Source organism: Acanthopagrus latus, chromosome 17 (genome assembly GCF_904848185.1).
Source record: "Acanthopagrus latus isolate v.2019 chromosome 17, fAcaLat1.1, whole genome shotgun sequence".
Classification (NCBI taxonomy): Eukaryota; Metazoa; Chordata; class Actinopteri; order Spariformes; family Sparidae; genus Acanthopagrus; species Acanthopagrus latus.
In genome coordinates this window covers 10,403,949-10,417,427 of record NC_051055.1, presented here as the reverse complement: position 1 = coordinate 10,417,427, position 13,479 = coordinate 10,403,949, and the positions used below count along the sequence as shown (strand labels likewise).

Sequence of the window (13,479 nt, the reverse complement as noted above, 5' to 3'; positions counted from 1 at the left end):
ATAAATGTCATCATTCAAATTCATTCTTAATGTTGTTTATTGTGTTTTGGGGGGGGGCATGAATAATGCTCTAAATTATGTGTAAAGAGGTAGAGAGAGAGTCTGTGACCAAAACTATTTCACTTAATGAAATTGCTCTTTTGTGGTGGATGCCAAAAAGCATTTGGTTGCATCACCACCTACTATAACAACGCGCAAATGGAAAGAAACAGAAATGTTTTATGAGGTATTGGATTATTTACATGAGATTGTCATATGTGTATTATTAACTGGATATCAGTGTTTACTTTTTTATACAATATTCACATGTTATATTTATATATTCCAACACCCCTAACATGTGCTTTTTTATAATCAAATGGAACAGTTTAGCATCTTTTCTCTGATAACTGAATTGTTTGTAGAGTATGTATGTGAAATGTATACAGTTGAACTATATCAGCTTGTGTTGCAAACAGGTGACATCAAGTTTGAAAGACTATAAAATGCACAGAGAGAGTTATTAAAGACACTATCAAAGAATATTATAGGCAATTTAGGATCCAGTGCTCTATAATATATGGATTTGTTTATGCATTCTACTAAATCACTGGAGTGCTTCTGATAAATAACACACTGTGTGCCCTTATAAAAGTACCTTAACAAATGCTGATATCACCATTCAGGCAGTCAACTGTGGGTGTTGTGACCATCTTGCAGTTTTAATAGGTAGCACTCAGGACAAGACATTCGTATTTTTTCAGTTTATTTGCAGAGCAATAACGAGAGGCTTAAAAAGAATCATAATCAAAATGTTGAAAAAGATTTTTTAAAAATTAAGAAAGAGTAACAAATAAGTTAACAATTTTCCCTTCTGAGTCCACCGACATGCACGTCCTGATCATCGCGTCCAGTTGTTTTTTACCACCTGACTCGTTCACTCTCCGTTGACCTCGGGTTTGTTTTCCTCCTTGCCACTTCTCTTGTTTACTCCGCTGAAATACTTCTCTCTGAAGGCGTTGTGTCCCTGGTAGGGGCTTAAGCTCGGGTCTGCTCCAAGAGCTAGACTGTCTTGCTCCTGTGAAGAGACAAATGTAGAGACTGAATATACTTACTGTAATCTGACTGTGCTGCCAATTGGAACAAACAAACGAAGAGAGCTTCTAACAGCATTCAGCCACATTAACATGGCAGAATACAGACTGGAGTACATTGTTTTTCATCCTCTCCCTTTTTCGATAGTGAAAAATAAAACTTCATCCTCCCTGACACATTTTGCTATCAAGATTTACAGCATGTTAAAGAGTGTTATGAGAAGAAAGAGAAGAGAGAGCAGCTGCCAGTTTATACTTTCTATCCCCAAAAAGCACATGTGTTGAGCATGTGTTGAGAACAAAAATGTGATAACACTACATTAATATAAATGTAATATACGCTGAAACAGCTTTTCCATTTTTTCCAGTCAATAAAAAGCGATATTGGCATCACGCGGTTAGCATACTTTTTCCATATTTGCATGGAGGAACACGACTCGTGTATATCCACAATGTATATGAGCTGTTATGAATCTCTTCAGTTAAACAGTTTGTCTTGGCTGTAAGGTAGCCGCTGGTCAACGGAGGGATGAGGGGAGAAGAGAGATGCTGGGAAGAGGAATAATGAGGTGAGTTGAGTTGAAAGTGATGACTCCGATGCTGGGCCTGTAATTTGTCAGGAACACCTCTCTTTTGCTTTCTCGTGCTGCCAAGCAACCTGGAAACAAGACTGACAACGTAACCATGACCCCGAGTTAATAAGGACAGAGGGACATGGTTGCAAACAACTGAAAACATTGCACTCAGTGTTTGCCAACAATCATACAGGTGGAGGGTTACATACATGTAGAAAAACAAGGTTTTTATGGCCACCAAACACTTTGTGTCTCACCCCATAAATAAGAAGATCTGAGCCGGTTCTGCACTAGTTTAACTGGAAATGTTTACGGCAATTAGGCTGGCCCCTTTACTGTCACAACACAGAAATTACTGTGGACACATGCACACGCATCGCAGACACACAAACACAATCAACACACACAGATAAAAACACACGCACAAACAAACACACACACACGCACACACACCAAGTTTCTGACCCAGGCGACTGAGTGCACATAGGTAAAGACTGAGGTCTATCTGGAAAAGGAAAACACTGACACTGATACCAGTGAGATACAGCAAGATCAAACAACTGTGTGTTTGTGTGTGCGTGTCTTACAAGGCTCTTTATGGGAGCAATTTGGGGTTTCCAAATGGAGTGGATGTCAGATCCAAAGATGGATTGTTTTCCATACGACGTGTGATTAAGCCATTTACGGTCCCAGAATAAAAGAGATGAGCCAATCATAGCCAGATGGTGAGGATTTACCCCCAGACAGACACGGAGACACCATCACTTCCATCGTGGTGACATGTTAGAAAACACACACATATGCGCACTATCTGCATACATGAACATGACACATACTCGTGTGGTTACGTATACAAACAACTCTGAAATAAACATAGAAGATCATGCACACACATGCTTTCAGTTTACAAAATCATATCCGTGATGCTGTTTATGCTCACACATAGAAAAACAGTCAACAACCCTGCAGCACACAAAAGCTTCACACTGTGCAGATGGGATCTCATTCACAACAATGCAACCACAATATGTATTTGAAAAGCTGTAGATGCTTAAAATGTGATTTGTATTCATAGGCACTTCAGAAGAACAAAATGTCTTTCATTCTGTAAAATAACTTGTTTTTCCTGCACATCAAGCAAACGACACTGCCACTGTGTGTTCCGAACAATGACATCAGTAATACAGTTATGAAACAAAAATGGAACAAAGAGTTGCAATAGAAATAAACTAGAACTGCCACCTTGCGGATGTATACCTCCACACACCACTGAAGTTGCTGTTTCTGAGCACTGAATGACGGCACTTTGTGGAACACTTTTTGCAGAACATCATGATGTCACGGTGAAGCTGACCTTTGACCTTTTGGATTTAAAATGTCATAACTTATCCATTTCATCCCATAAGACATTTGTGTAAGTACTGTCATACAATGTTGCCTCCATGCCAGCGATAGCCGTGGCCAGAAAACTGAGCCTACATCTCTGCACATCCTCACACCCTTGCAAGCAAAAAACAAAGGCCCTCATCTACTTATTTTCTTGATTTAATGGTGGAAAACAGTAGTTTCATCATTTCCCAGGTCTGAAATGGACCAAACCAAAAGACAAAAACCAAGTCTGTTCTTAGATAATCAATTAACGTGTAACAAACAAAAATCTAAGAATTCCTCTATGGACAAAACTGCAAACAGAGAACAAAGATCAATTGATCAATTTGTGACCATCGCTGATTGTAGGGTAATACATCTTTAATTGGTCAAATCCTTAACAACGATGAATCAATTACTGATTTATCATTAACATCCCCAGTGTGCACACACCTCTGGCTCCTTGATCTTCTCCATGCTGATCAGGCGTCGTGAGGTGTGGCTGGAGAGCGTCTGCTCACTGTTACTGATGAGCCGCAGGCACGGATGGAGAGGCACCATCTCCTCACTGTAGCTGAAAAAGGGGACACATACACACTCAAAGTTACACATCAGTCTCCATAAGTCAGACACAGAATCAAGTCAAAGAGCGGTCTCCTTCATGTGGGCATAAAACAGTTTGACAGTACTACCTAAAGAACTAGACCTGAGAGGAATGAAGACCCTCATGAAAACAATCAACTTCCTATTTTGTCTGGAGGCCAGACAAAGTCTGCTGGGATACAGACAGAGACTAATCCTGTCAAAATTACTACCTCGCTTTTGCCAACTCTCTTTGCCAACCACTCCACTGCCCCGTTCGGTTTGTTTCTCTCCCACCAATCAAATCTCTAAACATTCGGACCAGTGCAGTGTAACCACAGCAAAGGTGGCTCGCTTTGTGCAAAGAAAGACGGAGGTGGAAAAAGTGACTCTGACCTGACAGGTCGACTGCTGGCTCTGTCATCACCAGCCAGGCCAGGTTAGGGCCTATTAACAGTGGATGATGTATGTGTTTGCATATTTGTGTCAGTAGCACCATCACAGCAGCAACAGTCCCGACTCACAGCCAGATTTCACTGTTTGTCTGCCCTGTTGCCATGGCCTGGTGGTGATGCAGCCTGGCGGTCGTTCTCTCCTGCCAATCAGAAGTCACTAGTGGAGAGTCCTACCTGTTGAGCTAATGTTAACGTCTAAGTTGAGGCACAGGGGTTGTCTTTCACCTCCAGAGCTTCTTTTTCCATTAGTCTATGACTTAGTAAAGGACAATTTCATGCTAAATGCTAGTGCTCTCTGCTGTCACACTAATTCAAACAGTATTTTTCATAACTTTTCTATTGTTTTGGAAATGTAAACATAACTTTATTCTTTATGAGACTCAAAGGTCCAGTATCGTAGAAGGTGGTGTTCCTTTTGTTGACCACAAAGCAGTTCTAGGTGCTGTATAAATATTGTGAAAGTCAACACTCAATCCACGGAAAAGCGCTCGTATTCAGAATCTGTGCCCTCGAACAAGCTTTCTTCCTTGAGGTTGTGATGTCACTACAATAAAACACCACCAGCATAGCCCTGGTTGCAAAAACACCAGCAGAGCTGATGCAGAATCAGCGTGGACGGTGTATGCTCAGGCCTGCGGAAGCTGAGCAATCATAGCACACTGAGCTATTCGAGAGGAGGGCCTTACTCATGTGTTAATGATGTGTTTTTGAACATCAAAGGATGTAAATATGTTCTAGTCGACACCTTAAATAAGTGTGAGCAAAATATGGGACCTTCACAAAGTATTTCGCCACTGTTCATAAAAGTGGCTGTCTATGCAGCAGAAAGATGCAAATATTTGTTTAATTGGTGTTACACAACCAGAGAAAGCAGAGAAAGGGGGCTGCAGTATTTACTTTGGCTCAAAAATAGACAGTCTACAATAACCAGAATGCGATTGGGCTGCACCAGGCCACTAAACACTCTTACTGAAAAGAGAAAAAACTACTGTGAGTTGGACAGCGCTTGGTTCTGGTGAAAATCAGCAACGTTTCCTTTTAACCTTGAAGAATAATACCAACGTGGTGAGGCAGGTGGGAGGTGAGTATCCAACAGGATTTAAAATAACACAATGTATACTGTGTTTAACAAACAAAACGTGATATTTATTTGACCCATAACTTATTGTGTTCATAACTGTGCAGGATGCTAAATCAGATGCTGAAACAGTGGCTGCTGACGTCCAGTAAAAGTGCCAGTTCCACTACATGAGAGATTTGCCAACATGTCTGGAAACTTAAACTGAAATGAATTATGATGACCTGAAAATGAGAACATGGCTCATTTATACTCAATGACACATGTATCACCTTACTTCTGACAATACCGCCACTTAATTTCTTCGCTCCACTTGTTTATGTTGTAATTAGTTCCTTTATGACCGTGATGACTGATATTACATCATCTGTCTTGATACTTTTTCTTCCCTCATTTATTTTTTAAGGGCAGAAAGGGAAAAGAGTGTCACAGGTCCGACGTGGTCTAGACGCCGTCTTTTTGCCGACAGGACTTGTGTCACCTGTCATCACACGCACACACAGCCTTGCCATTCTCATGAAGCAGACACACACACACAAAATCCCCACTGTTTCTATCACAGCCATGGACGCAGATACACACATATGTGGGGGTGACAGAAACCTGATATCTCCCCGGTTGAGCCCCAGATTAGGCCCAGGAGACAGGCTGGGCTTACACACATATCCAAAAACACACACGCAATAGTACACAGAAACGCACACGCAGGTCAGCCTGCAGAGACAGATAGTTCACATATCTGGCTGGACTGGCCTCAGACGTTTATTTTGGCACGGCGCTCTGACAGGCACAGAGTCGAGCACCGGTAGATGAGTAGCAAAGACAAATGTGTGAACATGATGACACACATGGATGCATGGGCTCATACAGAAGACCACACACATTCATGCACGTGTAGAGATGCAATCACACACACACACACACGCACACACACACATACACACACACAGGGACATGGGGTCCCATAAGGTGTGTTTGTACATGCACATCCATATGTGATTATCTCATCTCATCTCCTTCCCAGTCTTATAATCAGTGACCAGAAGATTTCTCTTCCTCCTGCCTCTTTCTGTTGTGGTTCAGAGCTTTACAGCCAAACACCTGCATTTGGAGTCAGCACTTCAATTTCTGCAAATGCACACAATATTTAACAATGCACAACTGTGTTTCAGAGGAGCCTGCTTATAGAGCCGACATATAAAGGAGCCGTCAGTTGTGGTTTACTGTAACCCAGCTGTTTGGGCAGGAAAACCTCAACACACCTGTATACCCCGCTCTGTATAAACAATGCCATTCACACAGGTGGCTACACGTGCAGGACGGTGTTTTACTTTGTAGGAGCAGGAATGGAATAGTGTTATGGGGAAACGCTGGGAGGTGGAAAAGTGTGGTGGAAAAGCGTTGTGTGTGCCAGTCTGCTGGACCCAACCTGAAAGAGCTGCATACATACACCGCAGGGTTTTATAGCATTTAGCAGCTCATTAACTCATTTGTCAAAACAGATTTATAAACAGATATTTTCCTACTGAATGTGCTACATTTACAATTCCCTCAATTAACTTACAAAGCCTAATTTATTATAGGCATTGGTTAGATTTTATTAATGTTGACATTATACTGTGATAATTCTTTGTGATATTTTGTTTGCTTATTTAGGTAATTGATTAGATCACCAATAGATTTAAATGTTACGCTCAGGACAGGCCTGGGTTATGCAGTTCTGGTTTCTGGTATGAGTCTGCCCCCTACTGGTACAGATTGTTAACTGAAAAAAAGCACCATTTAAGCTAAAGGAGTTTTCAAGTTAAACCACTGAGGACAGTGGTAAAAATCTGTATCAAAAAATAAATATCCATTCACCGCAGCATGCTTTTGTAACAAAACAATTTGTCACAGATCCAGTTTGAATGGTCAAATAACACAAGTCGTTAAAATTCATGTTACTGTCATTTGAAATGGTGACTGTAGCAGCAGGCTCATCTGCCTAAAACACTTTATATCATCGCAAATGACACAATACAATAGGTCTGCATACTTACTCTGGTCTGTAGACAGGAAGCCAATAGACCAACCTCCCGCCCATGACCAAGCGGTGGGCGGAAAAGTTTAACAGATCTGTGAAGATGTCACTCAGGTGGTACGCCTGTGAGACGGGTACGTGAGACTCTACGTAGCTGGGCAAAGGAATCAAATAAACATGGACAGGTTTAGAGCAGAGCAACAGAACACAGTGATTAACATCACAAACAACATTTCTCTTACCTTGCTAATGACCTGCAAGGTTATTAGGACAATAAATGTGCGACCTAAAGGTCCAGTGTGTAGGATTTAGGAGGGTCTTTTTGCAGAAATGGAATATAACATTCGAAATGTTGTTTTTATTTGTGTTTATCACCTGAGGGAGTCAGCTTTTTATAGAGCCCACCGTGTTGCACTGCCAGGTTATCATGTTTTTGGCATCATAAAAGTTTCTCCCGCATGCTTGGAAAGAGAGGATGTGGCACCAGGTATTTAGTTGGTCGTAATCTGCAACTTCACTACCAGATGCCACTAGATCCTACACAATGGACCTTTTAACATGATGCGTGAGAAAAGTCAGAAAATAACTTTAAGGGCTATGGGAAATTCACCACTACATTTGTCATTAAGTCACAGTGAGCCCGGTGAACTTACAAGCCGTCAGGGGGTTTGGTAGTGTCTTTGTGGGAACCCGTTCTCCTTGTGGACTCACGGATACCGTACGGAGCTGACAAAAAGGACCACAGATGAAAAAGGTCATTATATAAGCTACTAAAACATTTATCCCCAGTTTTCACAGTCGGCATATCTAATCTTGGTCTGTTGAGTGTAAACCTAAGGACCTACGATCAGTAATGATGGCGTCAAACAGAGCAGCCTCCCTCCACACAGGCTTGGACGCATCCGACACCATGACGTCTAAATACATGTCCTCCGTTCCGTACTGCCGCAGGTTGGCTCTGATATTCTCGTCAGGTCCTCGCCACTTCTGGTTTTTCCGACTTGACCTACCTGAAAAAACAGAGGCACTCTGAAGACATTCGGAAGGTATCTTAAATTGAGAGCTGGCGGAGCACGACCCCACCACTGTTGGTTCTTAACACAGAAATCGCTTGAAATAATATCAAAGTAAGACTACAGTTCACGTGCCATGTAAGGTCTGAGCTGACAAAACATACCTTTGCCGTGAATAGTGTTATAATCAATATCTGATCCACAGACGTAGGCTCCAAACTGGGAACATGCTACCAACAGGCTCCCTGAAACGTAAGGGAAACAGAAAGAACTGAGGCCATTCATCAACACAGATTTTCCCAAAGTGGGACAGAAACTGTCTGTAGCTATGCATGTGTGAGAGTCGGCACCAGCATCTTCTCACCTGTGCCGACAAACGGGTCAAAGACGACATCGTTCTCTTTGACCTTAGCGTGGTTGGCCATAATGAATGAGAGCCCAGCATCCATACTGGTGTTTCCTATGAAGTGCCTGTTCTTCACGCTGTGGGAGCGGATCAGTTCACGCTGTCCATCCCCTATCTGGAGTGTGTAAAGAATAGAGAGCGTTAATTTGCAGACTAGCCGCTTAATAATCAAATGTAAGCAAGCGGTAAATGCACCTCACCCATCGGCCAAAATAGATGTAGTATGGATGATCGGGGATGTCGTTGGGGTCTGTTCCGTAATCTTCCAGCAAACAGAAGACGTGCTGAGGGCTCTTCAGGCTCACTGTGCCTTCAAATGGAAGATAATCCAAAGCCTGGCGAGAGAGAAAAGACCATGACGTTCTGCAAATAGGCAGGGGCATTGAGAGATGAAATGCACCTCAGTTTTCTGTGTTTTCACACACGCACAAACCTAAATACTCACATCGATCTTTTTGATTCTGTCAGCGAACTCCAGAGTCTTGTTGAAGGTGTAGACATTGATTCTGTAAGTTGAGTGTTTCTCCATAAACGGTGACTGTGGAGAAAGAGCACAAACAGAAATGAACCACATCAGCTTAGACTCATGTGGAAGCTTTGCTGAAGATGCAGCGATCAGTCTGTCCAACAGAAATATGAACACAAGCAGTAGCATCACCAACCATGTTCTCTGACGGGTAGTTCAAGAGGGATGTTCTGAGTTCACTGTGGGTGTGTCCGTGGCCCCACAGCTCAAAAGCAGACCTGAAAGGATGAAGCAACATGAGTTACAGAACAAGGTCACGGAATAAGATGGATGAAAGCTATAACACTTACTTTGCACAAACAGATCTGGCCATGATGCCGCGGACATCCTCCTCAGACAAACCACCTAGACACCAGAAAGGAGACTAGAGAGAAGGGGCAAGAAGAGGAGTGACTGTGGGGAACTGTGGTGAAGACAACAGAAACCTCTTGATGTGGCAGCTTTCAAACCATCAAAAAATGGATGAGAATTTAAGCAGTTACATTTGTCTTGCGAACCTTTTCCTTGAAGTTTTCAATAGGCTGGAACTGTTTTCCTCTGAGAGCCAGCAAGGCTTTAATCTCCTGCAAGAGTGAGCACATAAATCATGAACACAGATGTATGAATTAAAGTCTACTGGGAAAACCAAACACCTACAAATAGATTAAAAGGGGACCATAAGAGCAATTTACTACTGCACTTTGAACAAGTTGCAGGACTTAAGAGTAGTGATGGAGTATAACTAAGTACATTTACTCAAGTACTGTGGTTAAGTACAATTTTTAGGTATGTGTTCTTAACAAGACTATTTCCAGTTTCTGGTAGGAGGCAAATATCATATTTTTCAATCACTACATTATTTGAATAACTCAAGGTTTTAGTTTATAGAAAGACAAACTGAAGACAGTATGGTCAAACATGTTGCAGCAGAAGCTTAAAAAAAATGTACTGTATTGTATTGTCTGGTCAACCTTTCAAAATACTAGGTCATACAATTTACATTATGTAATGGCATGTTTTAGTAAGAGCCTCCTTGCTGAGTGTCCACATCTTTCAATCACCAATCCCAATTTGTTTGGCAGGCTGACACAAGAGTAAAATATTGGAAAAACATGTTTACAGACTTTAGAAACCACGCAGCTGTTTTATACAGGCTGAGCAGTACTCCTAGGAAAGATTCCCAACCTGATTCCCAAGTTTAAACATCATTGAAATGCCTCTATAAGGATCAAGTGGATTATCATTATTATTTTTGTTAAGACAACTCTGCCCATGTACACGTGTACACTGCACACTAAGTCTACAATATCCATCTGTCCAGGTGTGCTCACATGCATACTGGTCATATATGGTTATATTTATTACAGATGAGCAGGATTATGCTATAAATCATGTGATCAGGTGTTAATTACCAGTTTATCAACATGTCGATAAGAGTTCAGAGATCAAGTGGAGAAATGTGTGAACGTGTCACTATCATGTGATTAAAAATAACAACTTCTCACGTGATACCAACGCCTAAATCCAGTCCCACTGCTGCAGTAACAGATGTTTGGTTTTTTTGTTTGTTTTTTTTTTAGTTTTTTTTTTTTTACAGTTTGAATTAGCATGTAGCTAATGTAGCACATCAAGCTAGGAGGAGCTGTTGTCTGTCAAATCCCGAAGTTTCCAAGAAAACACGTAGACATTCACAATGAGAACTGAGTGTAAACTGTGAGCAATTTAATGAGGTTACCGGTAACCTGAAGTCCAAATTATCATGCGCGAGGTGCAGTAGGTACTGGAGGCATGATCGACTGTTGGTGGTCGCCATTTTTGTTGCGGATTCAAAACAGGTCCGGGTCGAAACCAGGGGCTGACTCAAAGTACCGCCTGGTGACCAAATAACCATACATGGAAAAGAATGAGTCCTTCTCTTCCAGTATGATATCAAATATTTTAAAACTGTACATAAAAACAGGCGGGCAACCAGTTTTGTGACTTTTTGATTGACTTTGTCCAATTTAAGTAGCTTTAGTGTTTGTTTTGCCCAACAGTAACATGCGGACAGGCAGCTTTCTGTTCTCAATAACTCATTGCTCTGTATTTGCGTGTTCGGATCAACTTCTCCAGGCTGTAATCTGCTTTTCTTCACAGGCACCTTGTCACCCTTTCTGGTCACTGATTGGCTGCCTGGATCTTCTCTAACAGGTCACTGGCCGAGGCAGATGTCCATCAGACTGGTTTGGGCTTGGGACAGAAAGGCATCCGCACTCCTGCTGCTGTCAGCAGTGCTGCAGTGTTGTTAAATTCAACTAGTAACAGTGTCACCACAGGATTTACTTGCACTTTGGCTATAATGACTCGTTGCTGCAGGTGGAGAGAGGATCGAGTCAGTGTGTGACACGTAAGTTTGATCATGTTTGATGATTGTTATATCCAAATCTCTGACAGGTTGTACAGATTAAATGCAAATCAACATGTTCACTTCTTCTAGATTTGATTATGAACTGATTTTGTGTATTATTTTCTCTTTTCAAATGACCAGATTAAAGCTATTCATTGCTCCTCTCAGTGGAGCCAGTGATGGGGACCAACAGCCAGGTCACCACGGCCATGGAAACTGAAAATGACATCCCAGCTCCCGCTCAGTTTAGTGATGACACTGCAGTGTGCATTGCTTCGGTGAAAGGCTTAAAAGAGAACTGGCAGAAGTGGTCCAGTGAGCACCAGGAGTACCAGAAGCACAACCCCTTCAGTCACGACACCAGGCCCAGTGTGGTGGTCCCTCAGAGGGGCCAGGACGACTATGGAAGGCCCCTGCAGGGCTCCATGACGGAGCAGCGGGGGAAGGATGCTCACACACACATCAGCAGAGAGGTTGAGGAGCTGTGTGAGGTGATAAGGAACATCGGAGAGCCGAGAGACAAAGACGGGGATGGAGGCGACTGCGACGGCAAAGTGACCACTGTGGAATTTGGGAAACTGTTTGAGCATTATGTGACCATCTCTAATAAACTGGTGGGAATCCTTCTGCGAGCGAGGAAGCAGAAGCTGGTTGACTTTGAGGGGGAGATGCTGTGGCAGGGGCAGGATGACCGTGTAGTTATCACTCTGTTGCAGTGATCAGAAACTTGGATTAGCATTTATGCCTTGATTCATGTTATATGCAGTGGCAAATATACTATAAATATAGATACTACTGCTACTTCATGTCAGCACTGACTGTAGCGTTCAGACACCAGGAGGACCTGATTGAATGTGCTTTAGTTACAGAACTGTTCTTGACAGAGAGCTATTTTTTTTCTCCTGCTTTAACAACTTAAAGCCTTCGCTGGATGGTTTGTGATCCTGCACATCTAGCTGACTCACAGGGTAACAAGTCTGCTGTCCAAAGTGCAGCTACACGCTGGGGTATAAAAAAAAATTGTAAAAACTCACAAAGTAATGGACTAACACAAGTTAATCACAAATATAAACACAGTCATGGATTTGTGTAGTACCAGGTGAAACACCAGTTAGCAGCTCATGTCATCAAAGCATTTGATAGCATCTGTAACTTAAGAGAAGGTGCATCCATCAACAATCATGTCAAAGGGAATCAATTCATGACAGGATTATACAAAAACGATAGAAATATTGGCGATTATTTGAAATTTAGCAACAGAGATGCAACAGATGTAAATTATATTTAAGAGAGTTTGATCCTGATATGTCCACATTTGTAGCTGATGTAGGGGGGACATTTTAAGTTATGGTATATTATATTTTCATACAATATATTGCTAAACCACCCCTGGTCTTAATAACAGTAGGAAAAGTTAACATTCCCAACCCCTTACGTTATATTTCCTCCATTAGCTTTTTATTGTGAGGGAAGATGAGTCAGCAGCTGAAGTGAAGTCAGAGTGGTTAATGACTCTGAACCAAAGCCAAAGAGAACATGAGGCTGCCTGTGAGACAATATGGTGCTATAGGGTGAACTTGACCCTACTTGGCTTGAGTGCTTCGGTGCATGTATTTATTACAAGTGTGCCCTGTAATTTAGGAAACCTCAACACAGTTTGAAGCTTTGTATACCTGCAGCACACTGAAAGGGATGCACAAGAAACTGAAAATGCAGCTGCAACGGAGAACTACATTGTAAACTGTACACTGACTGATACAGCCATTATATCTGCTGCTATTAAGAGTAATGGCCATGCAAACAAGCACATTTTTTTTTTATCACAAGGACATAGTATTTTGATAAATTACCAAGTACAGCTTATGTCATTACGGTATTATAATAAAGGAAAGAAACAGCATCCTGTCTGTTATTGTGTTGCTGTGGGCGTTTGTGAAATGTAAGCACCGACTGGTGTAGTTCAACTGATGACTGGGAGAGAGAGTGTAAAGTGATATCTACGAGTTACTACATTAGAA

The 13,479-nt window shown here is 41.9% G+C and overlaps 2 protein-coding genes across 4 annotated transcripts; one reads left to right on the top strand and one right to left on the bottom strand.

Annotated features, from left to right (window-relative positions):
• Positions 1 to 727: 727 nt before the first annotated feature.
• On the bottom strand, positions 728 to 10,994 carry trmt11 (tRNA methyltransferase 11 homolog). 2 transcript variants are annotated; one of them, XM_037075128.1, is made up of 13 exons: positions 10,811 to 10,994; positions 9,579 to 9,659; positions 9,387 to 9,460; positions 9,233 to 9,314; positions 9,016 to 9,108; positions 8,771 to 8,905; positions 8,529 to 8,685; positions 8,329 to 8,409; positions 7,997 to 8,161; positions 7,805 to 7,877; positions 7,171 to 7,305; positions 3,470 to 3,590; positions 728 to 1,057 (listed from the first exon to the last, which is right to left on the bottom strand). In XM_037075128.1, the coding sequence occupies exons 1-13, from the start codon at positions 10,964 to 10,966 to the stop codon at positions 917 to 919; spliced, it is 1,494 nt and encodes a 497-aa protein (XP_036931023.1). In that variant the 5' UTR covers positions 10,967 to 10,994; the 3' UTR covers positions 728 to 916. The 2 variants fall into 2 exon arrangements, with proteins under 2 accessions (XP_036931023.1, XP_036931024.1); XM_037075129.1 differs by having other exon boundaries at positions 9,594 to 9,659.
• Positions 10,913 to 13,361, top strand: si:dkey-29b11.3 (actin-binding Rho-activating protein-like). Of its 2 annotated transcripts, none has more exons than XM_037075130.1 (3): positions 10,913 to 10,996; positions 11,212 to 11,461; positions 11,603 to 13,361. In XM_037075130.1, the coding sequence occupies exon 3, from the start codon at positions 11,641 to 11,643 to the stop codon at positions 12,178 to 12,180; it is 540 nt and encodes a 179-aa protein (XP_036931025.1). In that variant the 5' UTR covers positions 10,913 to 10,996; positions 11,212 to 11,461; positions 11,603 to 11,640; the 3' UTR covers positions 12,181 to 13,361. The 2 variants fall into 2 exon arrangements, with proteins under 2 accessions (XP_036931025.1, XP_036931026.1); XM_037075131.1 differs by having other exon boundaries at positions 10,924 to 10,996; positions 11,266 to 11,461.
• Positions 13,362 to 13,479: the final 118 nt, after the last annotated feature.

Excerpts from the sequence above, each read along its gene's own strand:
- si:dkey-29b11.3 (XM_037075130.1), top strand. The coding sequence starts at position 11,641 with ATGGGGACCAACAGCCAGGTCACCACGGCCATGGAAACTGAAAATGAC.
- trmt11 (XM_037075128.1), bottom strand. The coding sequence starts at position 10,966 with ATGGTTATTTGGTCACCAGGCGGTACTTTGAGTCAGCCCCTGGTTTCG. Across the intron at positions 9,660-10,810 it reads ATTTGGACTTCAGGTTACCG|GAGATTAAAGCCTTGCTGGC; the intron begins GTAACCTCATTA and ends TCACTCTTGCAG. Across the intron at positions 3,591-7,170 it reads CTTCCTGTCTACAGACCAGA|CTACAGTGAGGAGATGGTGC; the intron begins GTAAGTATGCAG and ends CCCCTTTTTCAG.